A 14,982-nucleotide genomic window follows, 5' to 3' on the forward strand; every position below is an offset into this window, starting at 1 on the left:
TTATTGGCTGAGGGAGCCGGCGTACAGCTTCCAGGTCATGTGGCCAGCATGACAAAGCTGCTTCTGGCAAACCAGACAGGCACAAGGAAACGCCGTTTACCTTCCCGCTGTAGCGGTACCTATTTATCTACTTGCACTTTGACGTGCTTTCAAACTGCTAGGTTGGCAGGAGCTGGGACCAAGCAACAGGAGCTCACCCCGTCGCAGGGATTAGAACCGCCAACCTTCTGATCGGCAAGCTCTAGGCTCTGCGGTTTAACCCACAGCGCCACCAGCATCCCTTAGCAAGTTTTAAGATTAAGTAAATACAATCTCAGATGAACAACAACACATGACACATTACACTGTTCCAATGATTTATTTAACAGAAATAAAGCCAAGTACACCTTAGGATTCAGTAGCTTGTAGAACCACCTTTAGCAGCAATAACCTGAACTAATCTTTTTCTGTATGACTTTTCAATCTCCCACATCATTGTGGAGTAATTTTGGCCCACTCTTCTTTACAATGTTGTTTCAGTTCTTTGAGGTTTGTTGGCATTTGTTTATGCACAGCTCTCTTAAGGTCCTGCCACAGCATTTCATTTGATTTGAGGTCTGGACTTCAACTGGGCCAATGCAACACCTTGATATGTAAAACCAGAGGATTCAAAGAGGGTGTACTTTCTTTTCCCCCATGAGTGTACATTGTGCAATTGCTGCTCAGTAAAGTACCACTTTGCTGCTTTGTTTTCCTCTCCCATTGACAAAGATTGAAAGAAGTGACTGAGCCACCTAGTTGACTGTCAAAAGGGAAATATATTACCTTGAAATATGTTAACTATGCAGATAACTGCTTCTGTGCTGAGGCTGGTTTGACTTTGTAAAAGAATACTGCACCACTTAATTTTGACAGCTACTACTGTTGGAACGTCAAGGCAAGAAATAACCCATTTGTTTTCTCAGACATTCACACAGCAATTTCAGTATCCTAACACACCACTTGTCTTATTTTATTGCTTATGTACAAGAATACCAGAAACCACTTGCTATTCAAAGTGTAAACAAATCAAGGCAGACTTCCAGCTATTTGCTTAAAATGTCGTTGTTTTTGCTAGTAGAAACAATTATTTTGTGGTACTAAAGTCATTTGCAGTTTGCATGTACAACGAGCACCCAAAATAATGGCCATGGTTCAGTTCCAATAGCAGAACTCTTGCTCTGGCTACAATTCTACTAGACATACTTGGCAAGAGCAATGTCCCAGTGAAGATACCTTTATATAGGGTCAGCCTGCAAGAACTGAACTTGGCAATTGTAAAGTACCTGCTCAGCAATATCATTATTGGTTTAAATGGAGAAGCCAAGCTGGACAACTTGGTAGAGAAGAGGCCGTATGTTGAAGCCACCCAGCTTCAAGGAGGTGGTACTGATTAATAGTTGTAAAAAAAAAAAAATGATCTAGAACAGGGGTCAGCAACCTTTTTCAGCCGTGGGCCGGTCCGCCGTCCCTCAGACCATGTGGTGGGCCGGAGTATATGGGGGAGGGGGGGGATGAACGAATTCCTATGCCCCACAAATAACCCAGAGATGCATTTTAAATAAAAGGACATATTCTGCTCATGTAAAAACACGCTGATTCACGGACTGTCTGCGGGCCGGATTGAGAAGGTGATTGGGCCACATCCGGCCCACGGCCTTAGGTTGCCTACCCCTGATCTAGAAAAATGTCAGGAAAAAGAACACTGAACAACGTTTCAGGCAATTAATCCATTTTAATAAGCTAAAGAGTCCTATTAAAATTTAGCATTTGGTTCAGTTCCCACCCCCTTAGCTTTCCTATAAGTTGCAAATCTTCCTGCTCCCCAACCCTATTAAATGTCAAACTCTACAACTGTTTCCATCAATAATTGTGAAAGGAGTTGGGTGGTTGTCATTTTTTACATTTTATTCCCTTAAACCAGTGTAGACTTTTTCTCTGCTTGTAGTGCCTATAGAAGTTGTACAGTAAATAAATCCTATTCCTTTTTAATACGTATACAAAAACTGACAGTCTAAAAAGATTATCCTTTTCAGAGTTTTCAACCTGGGGAGAACATTTTTCAGCCTGTAGCATAAACACTACAAAGAAATCCAAACAGCCGACTTAAAAGGGGGGGGGGATCACATTTCTTTAAAAAGGCTCCTGTAGTGCAGTTATAGGTACACCAACGTTTACTCAAAACAGCACAATATTCCTATTGCTTATAAATAACTGATGTCCACAAAGTAAACTTTCTCCCCTCGCCCTCCTCTTTCTTCCCATTTAGGATCTGTGTTCCACATAGGTAACTGGCAGCTTACCGTTGCTTTAAGAAAGCAGTCGTTCTAATACTACAGATCAGGTCAATCTATACAATTCAAAGGTACCTTTGCTTCTTTCTTAGTCAAGGAAGTAAGTTTTCAGTGTAAAGGCAATGCCAGACACAAGGCAACTGAGGATTTATCCAATCTGTATCTGTTTAAAACACAGACATTTTTAAATGGTGTTGGAATGTCTATAGTTCAGGGCCTTCCTGAGCAGCCCCCTCTCTGTTGAAAGGCAAACAGTCTTTGAGTCTTCCGCCCAGAAATCTGTTGCTTGGAGCCTGCAGGGAAACAGCAGGCAAGGCACAGTGCCTGAACCCCTCCAGGCAGCAGGAAGAAGAATCAAGCTGACTAGAAGCTGAATCCCACATGCCCTTTGCTCTGTTCCTGCTGTTGTTTTCTTCCTTCCCACGTTGAGTCGTTTGCCATTTACACCTTAGAAGTTGACAGCATGTGCATGGAACACACCATCCTCCTGAACCAGGTACAGAAAATGATAAAGATACGGATCATTACTACCTAACTAAAAGAAATTTTAATGCAATGAGATCTAATCAATACATTTGTGGCAACTGTTTTAAGACACACTCTGTTTTTAGATGATGCATGTCAGTTCTATGCTTGGGACTAGAGGGGATGCTTTTAAGATGGCATCTGCAAGATTATAAATGCTTTTAAGGCAAAATCTTGTGTCCAATTAAGTTAGGGATGTCTCAGTTAATAGAAAACAGTTCTGTTACCAGCCCTTAAGCTGATGCCCTCCAACAATCCAAAGGGCAGGAGTGATAGAGGTTGGAAAGGGTGTCCTATAAATGAAAACGAAGAAGCTCCCTCTAGCTTGTGACCCTTTCAGTAAGAGTAGCCCAGAGGATCATTCCAAAAGTCCAGCCTCTTGCCTCTTCCACCCCAGGAGGTTCACAGCCTTCTAATGCTTCTCTGTTGCCTCTAAACATGGAGGCACTATAGCCCAGGGGCATGAGGAATCTCTGGTGGTCTCCCAGCCTAAATGACTAGTGGAATGGCCAGGGATGGTGAGACCTGCAGTGCCACAAGTTGCCCACCCTTGCTGCAGCTTGTGAACGGCTGTGTTTTCTCATTCAGCAAATGGCAGTTATCTTGGGGCAGCAGATCGCAGAGATTAGGTGTGTGAAGAAATACTTTCCTGTATTGCTGATTTCGGTTTCACCGGAGTGACTCCAAATTTCTAGTATTACGGGAGAGGCAAGGCAGTTTTGTTTTAATCTACTACTGCAGCTTTGGTTGCCATTCTACAGACACTATTACGTGCTCCAGCATGTTCCTCAATGGGAAGATGCTCCAGTCTCCCATTAGCCACTGCAGTCCTCTTCTGCACCCTCCACAGTATTATGCCCACTGCCTGGGAATCACCATTTTTGTGGCAGGCAGAGTCTCCAAAGGATTCCTCAGAGGGGGAAGTCTCAATTTGGCTTCCCCATGTGAATCCCGTACAGCTGTGACAAACATGCACTTATCCTGGTAATGAATGATTCGCATAAGCTTGCTAGCCTCATAATGTTTTCTGGGCCTGACTGCTGTGAAAAGGCCATTGCTTTCTCCAACCATGCACACCCCTTGTTCTGCTGTTTAAAGTATACCGTACCTCACAGGCTGGCTTCAGGGACTGGAAAGGCTTCTGAGCAACTGGAGGCTTCTTTAAGGTACCTGGCTTGCGGGCAACTGTTGGTTTTCCCCCCTCTGCGGTCTCATAGTCAATACCAGCCAAGGCATAATGCTGCCTTCTCAGCTCGCCGAGACGAAGCCTCTCATTCTCCAGGGTCTTTTCCAATTCTAGCACTTTCACCTGCAACAAGCAACATTCTCTGTTGAGAAATATCAGAGACAACCCACTTCTTATGCAGCTGTTGAACATAGTCACTGTTGCTTAGTTCACATGTTATCCATGGATCACAGCTACTCCCATGGAACAGAGTGCGAGAATATTTCTAACTTGGCATCTCTACTCCCAGGTGGCCAAAGGGTCTCCCACTGCTGCCTTTTCTCCTCCTTATGCCTGGAAATGCATCCATGCAGCCCCACACCTCATTTTCTCAACTGCCTTGTCTTCCGTGGCATAACTGCTTAGGTTTGGAGAATAGGGCCTGGGGACCAAGTACCGTATTTTTCAGTCTATAAGATGCCCCCATGTATATTTTTGGGGTACTCAGATTTAAGAAAATGGGGGTATGCCCATGTATAAGACACCCCCTAATTTTTGACATTTTAAAGGAAAATTTTTAGTCTTATACACGGAAAAATATGGTATGTGTAGCCGATTGAAGACACACTGTTCTCATTTACCTCTACTGCTCCGTTGTCTGCCCTGTGATATTCACAGAGTCCACCCCTTGCTCAGCTTGTTCAACTGGTTTGGACCATGCGAAACTCTCATCACCCTCAGCCATGCTGGTTGCGGCTGATGGGAGTTGTAGTGCAAAACAGCTGGAGGACACCAGCTTTTGAAAGGCTAGTTGTGTCTCCAAGCTGTGCCAGCTGTAACTGACATGCTGAAGTCAAGCCACTGTGTTGTGGGGAAAGGTAAGGATTAGAGTAGACAGACAGACCCAAATAAGGGCTACTGGGCAAGGAGAGTCAGGTTCATTCTTAAAGGCTTGCTTTCAACTCACTCTCAGCCAACAAATCATGGCTTACATAACACCAGTATGAAACCTCAGTCTGCATGGCCTATTTAAAGACATCCCAATGACGACATCTCATCCCTCAGATGCTCAAGGGGCAGTTGGCTCTTGTGTGAGAGTCACTTTGGGAACTATTAACCCAGCTTCTATTTTATACTTCCCCAGGAATCTTCTCAACACTTCCCCTGTTTTTCCAAAGAACCCAAACAGCACCTGTGTCTCCATTTCCTCCATCTTAAGTTTGATTAAGGACATTCCAGAGAAGTCCATGGTCTCTGAAAGGAAGAGAAAAGCAAGTTTGTTGTAGAAACTACGTATGTTTTCAGCAGGGTGCATTTTTTAAAATTGAAAAGTTGCCACTTTCTGCTACCCTAAACCCAGCCCCTCACCAGTGTGTTTTTGCTGCAGTAGGAGTGTTGAGCAACTTAGTAAGTAGCAGGAAAGACTGGAAACATTCACCATTTTGAGCAATAAGAGCATTTGGGGGAAAGCCTTCTGCACTATTGCACCTTTTAGAAAAGCCTCTTTGCTGTTCAATAGAACATATTTGCCACCGACACTTCTAGTCCGATACATGAGGCAGTTCAATTAAGTTCTGCCTCCGGTCTTTTTACTAAGTATAACCTTTCAAAAAGATATTCCCATACAGGCAAAAGAACTCCTTCTATATTCATTAGCAGCGGCTCGTATTGTTATTGCCAAAGGATGGAAAGAAAAAGAAGCTCCAAAAATTATAGATTGGCAAAATAAACTTCAAGAGTTTGCCGAAATGGCACAGTTAACAAACAGTTTGAGAGGAAAGGTTAAAGAAGAATTTCTTTAAAAATGGGACAGGTACAAGAAATATGTTAGAAAATATACTGAGAACAAAATTTCTATGATAGCGTTTGAGTAAAAAAGGGAAAAAATCTGTCTGGATTTGCAGAAATTTGTTTCCTTAAGAAATAGGAGTGTCAAACGATATGTAAAAACAGAGATAGCATGGATTGAATATACACTCTGCGACAAAAAGAGGAGAGTATGCTGATGGAGATAACAGGAAGTCCAAAGATAAAATTTCTTTTCTTTTCTTTTCTTTTTCTCCTTTCCCTTTTTTTCTCTGGGAAAGGAGGATTAGAAATACGATACGAAAAATTGTAACAAACAAACATAAATGTATATGTATATGTATGTATATGTATACAAGCATGAAGAACAATGTTCAGGTTTGGTGGTGGGAAAAAATGAATAAATATCATTCAAAAAAACAACAACAATTAAGTTCTGCCTCCATCTCCCTGGAAGTTGCACATGGCACCGAGCATAAAACTTCACAGCTAGGCTAGGCAGGGGGGAACCCTCTCCTGATTAGCTTAGTACCGGTAGTTTCTTTTTGAGAACCACAGAAGACAAGATGGGCCACAGCAGAGGCCAACCAGATGCCTCTAGAGGAGAAGCCCACAAGCAGGTCAGGAGCACAGTCACCCTCTCCCACCTGTGTTCCCCAGGAACTCAAGAGGCACAAGGCCAGCCCCATATAGCCAGCATGACTAGTCTCTATGTACAGCCGCCTCCTCCTCCTTGGAATTGCCTAATCCCCTTTCGAAGCTACCTAGGTTGGTGGCCATCACCACATTTTGTAGAAGCAAATTCCACAGTTTGTTACACAAGTGTGCTGTGTAACATAACGCAACAAAAAACAAAGCCCCTATTAACTGCCCATGGAGTCAGTGTAGTTGAGCGATTAAAGCACTGGTCTCACTCCAGGGACACCCTCTTCTTACAGAGGTCATCCAGATACCTTTGGGAAGCCTGCAGGCAGGACCTGAAAGCTACAGCACCCTCCCCACTTGTGCTTCCCTGCTCCTATTTCTGAGAAGAGAGTCTCACTGTTCAATGGTGCCTTACTTCCTGGTAACTGCATTTTAAGACTGCAGCCTGAACGGGCCCAGGATAGTCAGTTGCTCAGCTTAACCTTAACAACTTAACAGAGTTGTTGTGTAGATAAATGAAGAGCAGCATGTACACCACCCTGAGTATGGGGTAATAATAATAGTAATAAATAATACAGTAATGGTGCTACTCTGTTAGCCTTTCATATTAGCCCTGTTCTCCTCATGTCACACTTTCCTTCTCATAATTTTGCAAGCACCAGAAAGGCTTTAAAAAAGCATTTTCAAGAACGCAAGCCTGCCGTTTTGCGCTTCGTTTCCCACCTCCATGCCCAGCTCCACTGCCATGCCCAGACCCCAGCAGCTCACCTTTGTCTTCAACCTGCTCTTGGCCCGACTTTGTGGAAGCCACGACGTTGGCGGCCATTTCATTGACTGTGCGCGAGCATTCCTGGAGCTTTCCCAGGTTTCTGCTGTGCTTCTCGGCTTTCACCTGCCATCATCAAGAATATTGCTTCTTTCAAATCTTTCGTCAAGTGTAGGGAAAACACGAGCAAAAAAAGTTCTGCTACTCCAACCTAAAGCTTTGAGCAGCAGCAGCTTGAAGCCAGTTCATTTCAAAACCAGGGCTGTGTACAGACTTGTTACAGTAAACCACTTGGAGGCAGAGCTCAGGATGCTGAAAAATCTCTGCTGTTTTATTTCCTAGTCTGCAGGTGAAGGACATAAGCCTTGTCCTGCTGCATCAGAGCAAAGGGCCATCTAGTCCCGCATCCTGGATGGAAATCCTTCAAGAGAAGTGAGCAAAGGCACTCCCTCAAAGTAGAGGTATTTAGCTGAGCACCGCCAGAGAGACAGGAAAGGAGCATGCCATTCCACAGTTGCTTTGAAATGGGGACGTCTCATAAGAAGAGTCTTGCTCAGGCGTTGGCAACGTTTTCCGGCCATGGGGCGGAGCATTCCCATGGACTATTGTCTGTGGGCCGGACATGCACAGAAGCAATTTCCGGCGCCATGCTTCCCATGTTCGGGGTGCCGGAAATGGCTTCTGTGCATGTCCGCAGCGTCGGAAATCACTTCTGTGGCTGCACAGACGCAATTTCCAGCATCCGCGCAGGCGCAGGCATTTCCGACGCCGCTCGGTGAGTCCCCACACCGTGCTGTGCCAGTTTAGCACAGCACACGGGGGACTTGCCGAGTGGGTGGCTCGGTGACCAGGCGGCTCGTGGGCCGCAGGTTGCCGATGTATGGTCTTGCTGGATCAGACCAAAGGCCCATTTTGTCCAGCATCTTATTCTCACAGCAGACAAGCAGGTGTCCATGGGAAGCCCACAGGACCTGAGTACAACAACTTTCCCCAGTTGCAATTCCTAGCACCTCAGATAGCCTTGTCCTCCTCTGTGAATCTGTTGAAACCAGTGAGGAGTGAAGGTGGGGGAGAGAACTCCCAGGGCCAACCTCTGATAACTGCAACCACTTTACAAAAGTAAAGAGGTGAAATAAGAGGATTGGCAGTGTGCTTTTCTCTGGGTTCAGGTTTGGGGCCTTGAGAATGAACCTAGGAAATGCAAAAAGCTTCAAATGAAGATGGTAGCAGAGGAAAATGGTCCCCTGAGGGAACCACGGTTGGGGAAGCTTGCAGCTTCCCACAGGCATCTGGCTGGCTGCTGTGAGAACAGGATGCGACATCAGATGGGCCATTGGCCTGATCCAGCAGGGGTCTTACGGTGTTCTTATGAGTTATAGCCGTTCAGCATATTTGTACCTGCAGCATGTAGTTGCTTCTGCAAGGGGCTCTGGAGCACACTAGAGCCTACTTTGGCAACAGAACCCTCACTCTACTCTCCTTTTCTCACTTGAGATTTCATTTGATGTTTTTGGTACAGTCCTAAGAGCAAAAAAGGTCTCCAGAATTCCCAGCCCAAGGCAAAGCATGTTGGTTCTGAGATGGGGCTGTAAGCATGTGAAATGCACCCAGTTCTGCAGAGTTAAGAGAGGAGTGCAGACTATTTTCCCTTCTGGGATGATTACCTTGGAGGCAGCTACAAGCTGAGCTGTGCTGGCTGCGATTTCGTGCGAACAGACAATCAGTTCCTCGTATTTGCCTGTGTGTAGGACAACTTTGTCCGCAGACTCTCTGAAGTGGGGAGCAAAAAGACACAGGATTAGCGAAGCTCTGCATTCCCTTGTGTTTCAATCAACAAAGCAAGTGGCTTGGAAAAGGAAACCCAAGCAGTTGAGATACGTACACAAGCTGTGTTGCTCCCCATCCCACGGCTTTAGAAGCAGAGATGAGTCCCTCGGTCCAACGGGAGTTCTTGGCATAAAACTCCTGCGTTGTTGCTGCCCCCTAGTGTTCAATGAGAGATAGGACACTGAGCTTTCACAACAAAGGCTGAGCTTCATTTGGTAAGCAAAACATGCTTCAAAATGGAAAAGGTGATGCAACTCTGCCTGGAAAACACACCCTCTGGTAGCTTCTGGGGTGGCAGGTGTGCTTACTGAAAGGACACAAATGGGTAAACAAAGCCACCTTATACTGGGGGCAAATGCAAGTGGTGGCAGGATGAAGTCCATCTAGCTCAGGGATTAGGAGGAACATGGTCTAGAACTCCCATCAGTCCCAGCCAGCACAGCCAATGGCCAGGGATGGTGGGAGTTGTAGTCCAGCAATGTCTGGAGAGCCACAGGCTCACAATTCCTGATGGAAATGGTTCCCCAAGCAGAGGCCCTGGTGGGATGCTTAATACAGGTCTGCAGCAAGAGTTGTTTTACTAACTCAAGAGAAGAGAAGGAAGACGTGGGGTCAGGGGAGTTTCTTCTCAGCATTCTTTATTCCAGAGCAGCCTTTTTCCAACCTTGGGTTCCCAAATGTTGTTGGACTACAATTCCCATCATCCCTGACCACTGGTGCTCCTAGTTAGGTATGATGGGAGTTGTAGTCCAACAACACCTGGGGACCCAAAGTTTGGGAAACCCTGCTCTACAGCAGGCATCCCCAAACTGCGGCCCTCCAGATGTTTTGGCCTGCAACTCCCATGATCCCTAGCTAACAGGACCAGTGGTTGGGGAAGATGGGAATTGTAGTCCAAAACATCTAGAGGGCCGAAGTTTGGGGATGCCTGCTCTAGAGCACGGATGGGGAACCTCTGGACCTCCAGGGATTGCTAGATTCCAACTTTTATCAGCCCCAGCCAACATAGCCAATGGTCAGGGATGCAATAAAAACAGGTTCTCTTTTAGAGAAGGAAGAGGCATTATCTGAATAGCATTTGATATAACTTTAAATGCTTCATAGAGGCCCCCCTTTACTTGGGAGTCTTCAATCTTAAGTAATGATGTGACACAAGGAGCTGGTACAGCCTACATTTCCAGGCTCCTCCCTGACAGATGTTCAGTGCTCCCCCCATACTTTTCATGCAAAGGAAGAATGTAAGGTTCGATTTGAACAGCCTCACCCTTCCACTTTCTACTATCTCCTTCTGTAAATGTGTAGATGTCATCACAAGAAGCCGGATTGCCTGAAAGAGACAAAAACAACAAACCACTCTGTTTAATAGAAGGATTTCCCTACGGCTTTAGGAATTCCAGTATAACAATAAAGACCCTCCCCTCCAGACACAGTACAATACTTCTGAAACGTCTCTTAGTGGCAATGCTAACCTGAAATAAAAGGTCATGCCGAATATCTAGAGATCTCGTTAACCATGCAGTGTTGAATACCCTCCCATGTATTCAGCTGGTAACAGCTGGGTTTTTCAACTACTTAACTGGGGCTTTAATTAATTACAAAGGCACTCACCTTCATCAAGTCTGTGCAAGAGTTCAAGATTCTGTGGGGATAAAAAGAAGATGCTTAACTCTCCCAAAGGATTAAGCCCGAAAATTTGAAAATAACATTTAAAATAATATTAAAAAATCTTTCAGTAGCACCTTAAAGACCAACTAAGTTTTTATTTTGGTATGAGCTTTCGTGTGCATGCACACTTCATCAGATGCAGTGTGCCTGCACACGAAAGCTCATGCCAAAATAAAAACTTAGTTGGTCTTTAAGGTGCTACTGAAGGAATTTTTTTATTTTGTTTCGACTCAGACCAACATGGCTACCTACCTGTAATTTTAAATAATGATAATTGCATTGTTGTTTGCATCTACACTACCAAGGGAAAACAGTTTTCCTTGTGTGGTTTCTCCCAAGAAACCTTGAAATTGATTCTCCGAGGGTGCACAATAAAAAGCATGGGGGTGGTTATTTCACTCTTCTCTTTGTTGGTGAATTGCTTCAATTCTTTCACCAGGCATCTTTACAATGCTGTTTGTGTTATTATATAAAAAGAGGTAAACAGCCAGTACTGCAGCACCATCTACTAGCAGAAGCTGGAACAGAGCAATGGCAGTTCACCCCATTACGCGGATTAGAACTGCTGACCTTACGATTGGCAAGCCCATGAGGCTCAGTGGTTTAGACCGCAGCACCACCTGCGTCCCTTTACCATCTAGTGACAAGAACACAACATTAGGACCCAAGAACACATTGAAGGGGAAAATAATCATGCACACCAACAGCGTCTCCTTCCTTAGTTATCTATGGCAAAGCCTCTTCAGTTCTCTGGAACTACACTATACTTATTACACACAAACAAAACAAAAGACAGGTGAGCTGAAGCATGGGAGAAGAGACCCTTCAGAAAAGTGGAATCGCCTCTACAGCACAGCAAGAGGATATTCAGTAGCAAAACAATCAGGAAAACTCATGCTTCAATTCAAACGCTGAGTGCTGGGGGTTCAGTCTGTGCCAACAATATTATGCAAATCCACATGCTCAAGGCAACAAACAGTGGATTATTGCTTTTTATCCTCACAACAACCCTGCAAGATTAGCAGCTTAGATCAGGAGAGATAACTACTTTCCCAAATATACCTTCCATATATACCTTCAGGGTGAGCTTCATGGCTGAAAAGTGATTTGAAATGTGATTGTATTGAAAACTCTTCGAAGAAATAAATACAGGTAGCAGATAAGAATGTAAGAACAGTCCTGCAGGATCAGGCCAAATGCCCATCATAGTCTTCCAGGCTTACAATATTGTTTTTGAGGCGAGATGACCATAACTGTATGTATGTATGTATGTATGTATGTATGTATGTATGTATGTATGTATGATGATTATTATTACACTTAATATTTTCAAAATCTCCAAGTGGTATTCCAAGTGTGCTCTCTCCAGGTCCCTAGCAAAAGTCCCTTGTGGTCTCTTCCAACTCTATGATTCTATGAAAAGTCTTTCCTGTCTGCGTTACCAGAAATTATTTTTTACCTTGAAGTGTTTCAAATGAATAAGAAACGTAGCCCAAGTATAAACTACATCCTTGTGGATCTTTGATCCTGCCGACTCACCTTTCATTTACTTCTAATTTCACACCAGAACTCTCTATTCTGGCCTGATTCATCATTTCCTGCAGAAAAATCAAACAGAGCTTCATTCAGTCGGGCATCACCACAGGTCCGTAGTGAGTGTCTAATTGACAGAGGTCCTCCTGGTCCTTATAGCAGCCAGCAAGATGCTTCAAAGAAGCCGTTAAGCAGGACAATGATTCCGCCCTCCCCACCCCCACCCCTGCTGCCCTCCATTTAGCTATTGGGACTAATAGCCACTGGCAAGCTTCTTTCTTCACAAACATGCCCAATCACCTTTTAAAGCCACCGACCAACCACTACATGTTGTGGCAGCGAAGTCCACCTATTAATCCTTTATCTGGGTAGTTTACATTTATTTGTTTCATTTAGGTAGATTATATACTGCTTGACATGTCAAAGAAAATTGCTAAGCAGTTTACAGCATCCTAAAAATATCACAAATAACAAGTCAAACAGTTGTGTATTGAGTGGAGTTGGACTCTCCTTTTGCCACTCAAGTACTTCTTCACCCATATGATACCTGCCCATTTGATTAAGTTCAACCAGTGCTATTTTTCTAGAAAAAGAGGTTCTGAACTGAGTTCCGTCTGAAAAAAAGCCCTGAGTTCAACTTAACAGAGAGAGGCTCTAACTTGACTGCCCACAAGTGTTGTCAATTAGGGTGGTGGGGAGAAAGGACAGGGTCTTCTTGGTGCAGCGGAACTCCCTTCGGATCTACAAAAGGCCTTGAAGACATATTTGTTCAGTCTGCCTTCCTTTAATGTTTTTGTGCCACTGATTCTTGAATCTTGGTAGCTGCTTACTACAGTGGAACCTCGGGTTGCGGGCGTAATCTGTGACGGAGGCATGTCCGCAACCCACAGCATTCGTAACCGGCAGCGCTGCGTCTGCGCACACACGTGACACGATTTGATACTTCTGCGCATAGTGTGATTTAGCGTGTCTGCGCATGCGTGAGTGGTGAAACCCGGAAGTAACCCGTTCCGGTACTTCCGGGTTTCCTGTGATCCGCAAGCTGAAAACACGTAACCCGAAGCGTTTGTAACCCAAGGTACCACTGTTTTCTCTCTTTTTTTTACTACTCAAATGTATTTCAAGTGGATCTGCTTTAGTTGCACACTGCCTTCCCTAAAAGGTTGACTATTAATAAAACAACCAACCAAACCGGTTCATCTCACCTCTATTCTCCTGACCGCGTCTTCGATTGCAGCAGAGGTGGAGGCCATCTCTTTGTCAACCATGTCGCCAAGTTCTTCTTGCCGGATGTCTATGCTTTGGGGCCTCAATTCCTGGTCAAAAGAGAAAGAGAGTCCAGGAAGAAGTGTCTGGGCTGAACGATGGGGGTGGAGACGTTCCTTCAGGCTTATAGGGCTGAAGCTGTGTAGGGCTTGAAAGGTCAACACCAACACTTTGAATTGTGAAGAACCTGCAGCCCTCCAAGTTTTTTTGGATTCCAACTCCCCTTAGCCCCAGCCAGTATGGCCTATGGCCAAGGACAATGTAGTTGAACAACATATGGAGCGCTGCAGTTTCCCCACCCCAAGATTACACAGTTAGCTGCTCTTTTACTGAAAGAAACCATTAGTCAATGGATACAAATGATAAGGAAGGAGGTTCCAACTAAACATTAGGAATAAGTTCCAGACAGTGAGAGTCATTCAACAATGGAATGGACTCCCTTGGAAGGTGGTGGACTCTCCTTCACTGCAGGTTTTAAAGAGAGGTTGGGTGGCAATCTGCCAGAGATTCTTGTGATTCCTGCATTGCATGGGGTTGGACTAGGTGATCCCTGGGGACCCTTCCAACTGCCATGGCCAAGTTAAAGGTAAAGGGACCCCTGACCATTAGGTCCAGTCGTGACTGACTCTGGGGTTGCGCGCTCATCTCGCATTATTGGCCGAGGGAGCCAGCGTACAGCTTCCAGGTCATGTGACCAGCATGACAAAGCCGCTTCTGGCAAACCAGAGCAGCACATGGAAACGCCGTTTACCTTCCCGCTATAGCGGTTCCTATTTATCTACTTGCATTTTGACGTGCTTTCGAACTGCTAGGTTGGCAGGAGCTGGGACCAAGCAACGGGAGCTCACCCCATCACAGGGATTCGAACCGCCGACCTTCTGATCAGCAAGCCCTAGGCTCAGTGGTTTAACCACAGCGCCACCTGGGTCCCTATATGGCCAAGTTAGGGAAGTGTAAAAGTACACTAATAAGCATAAACTGTGAGATTACAGTGTTCCCCAATGGATTTCCCCACTCCATTCCTCATCTTTGTCTACCTGTCCCAGCTGAAGAAGTCCCTGCAGTATCTTCCTCACATCTGCCAGATCTGCTTGTCGGAGAGACTGTTTGTCTTTCAGCTTGCTCAGATAGTCCAGACTCTGCTGTCCACAGTCCCTGCAGGTTTCAGTCAATTCTGGCAAGAAGAAGAAAACAAAATAAAAATTACACACACACACACACACACACACACACACACACACACACACACACGGGAAACTAGCAAAGACTGTGGGAAGCTCAGGAATAGGCTCATTTTTTAGCTTTCACTGGAGAAGCTACAAGAGAAGCATTTCAGAACAAATACGTGGAAGTCCTGAGGCTCAGGGAATGCTTTGGGAGTAACAGATATTGCAGGATTATGAGAGCTATGAGGATGTTGGCCTGATCTGTAATCTGGATAAGAGACCACTGCAAGCCCCAAGGAAGAGCAG

The 14,982-nt window shown here is 45.0% G+C and overlaps 1 protein-coding gene across 2 annotated transcripts in view; it reads right to left on the reverse strand.

Annotated features, from left to right (window-relative positions):
- Positions 1-339: 339 nt before the first annotated feature.
- HIP1R (huntingtin interacting protein 1 related) overlaps positions 340-14,982 on the reverse strand; it is a 71,250-nt gene continuing 56,607 nt past the window's right edge. For both annotated transcript variants that reach the window (XM_035097656.3, XM_035097655.3), the window contains exons 22-32: positions 14,548-14,684; positions 13,450-13,560; positions 12,251-12,309; positions 10,655-10,685; positions 10,311-10,373; positions 9,102-9,202; positions 8,884-8,989; positions 7,222-7,345; positions 5,195-5,256; positions 3,946-4,146; positions 340-2,799 (exon numbers count right to left, since the gene is read on the reverse strand). In XM_035097656.3, coding sequence (XP_034953547.1) covers positions 2,761-2,799; positions 3,946-4,146; positions 5,195-5,256; positions 7,222-7,345; positions 8,884-8,989; positions 9,102-9,202; positions 10,311-10,373; positions 10,655-10,685; positions 12,251-12,309; positions 13,450-13,560; positions 14,548-14,684 — 1,034 coding nt within the window. In that variant the 3' untranslated portion in view covers positions 340-2,760. The remainder of the gene's footprint in view (positions 2,800-3,945; positions 4,147-5,194; positions 5,257-7,221; positions 7,346-8,883; positions 8,990-9,101; positions 9,203-10,310; positions 10,374-10,654; positions 10,686-12,250; positions 12,310-13,449; positions 13,561-14,547; positions 14,685-14,982) is intronic.

The sequence above is a fragment of the Zootoca vivipara genome, chromosome 16 (assembly GCF_965207765.1).
Source record: "Zootoca vivipara chromosome 16, rZooViv2.hap1.1, whole genome shotgun sequence".
NCBI lineage: Eukaryota > Metazoa > Chordata > Lepidosauria > Squamata > Lacertidae > Zootoca > Zootoca vivipara.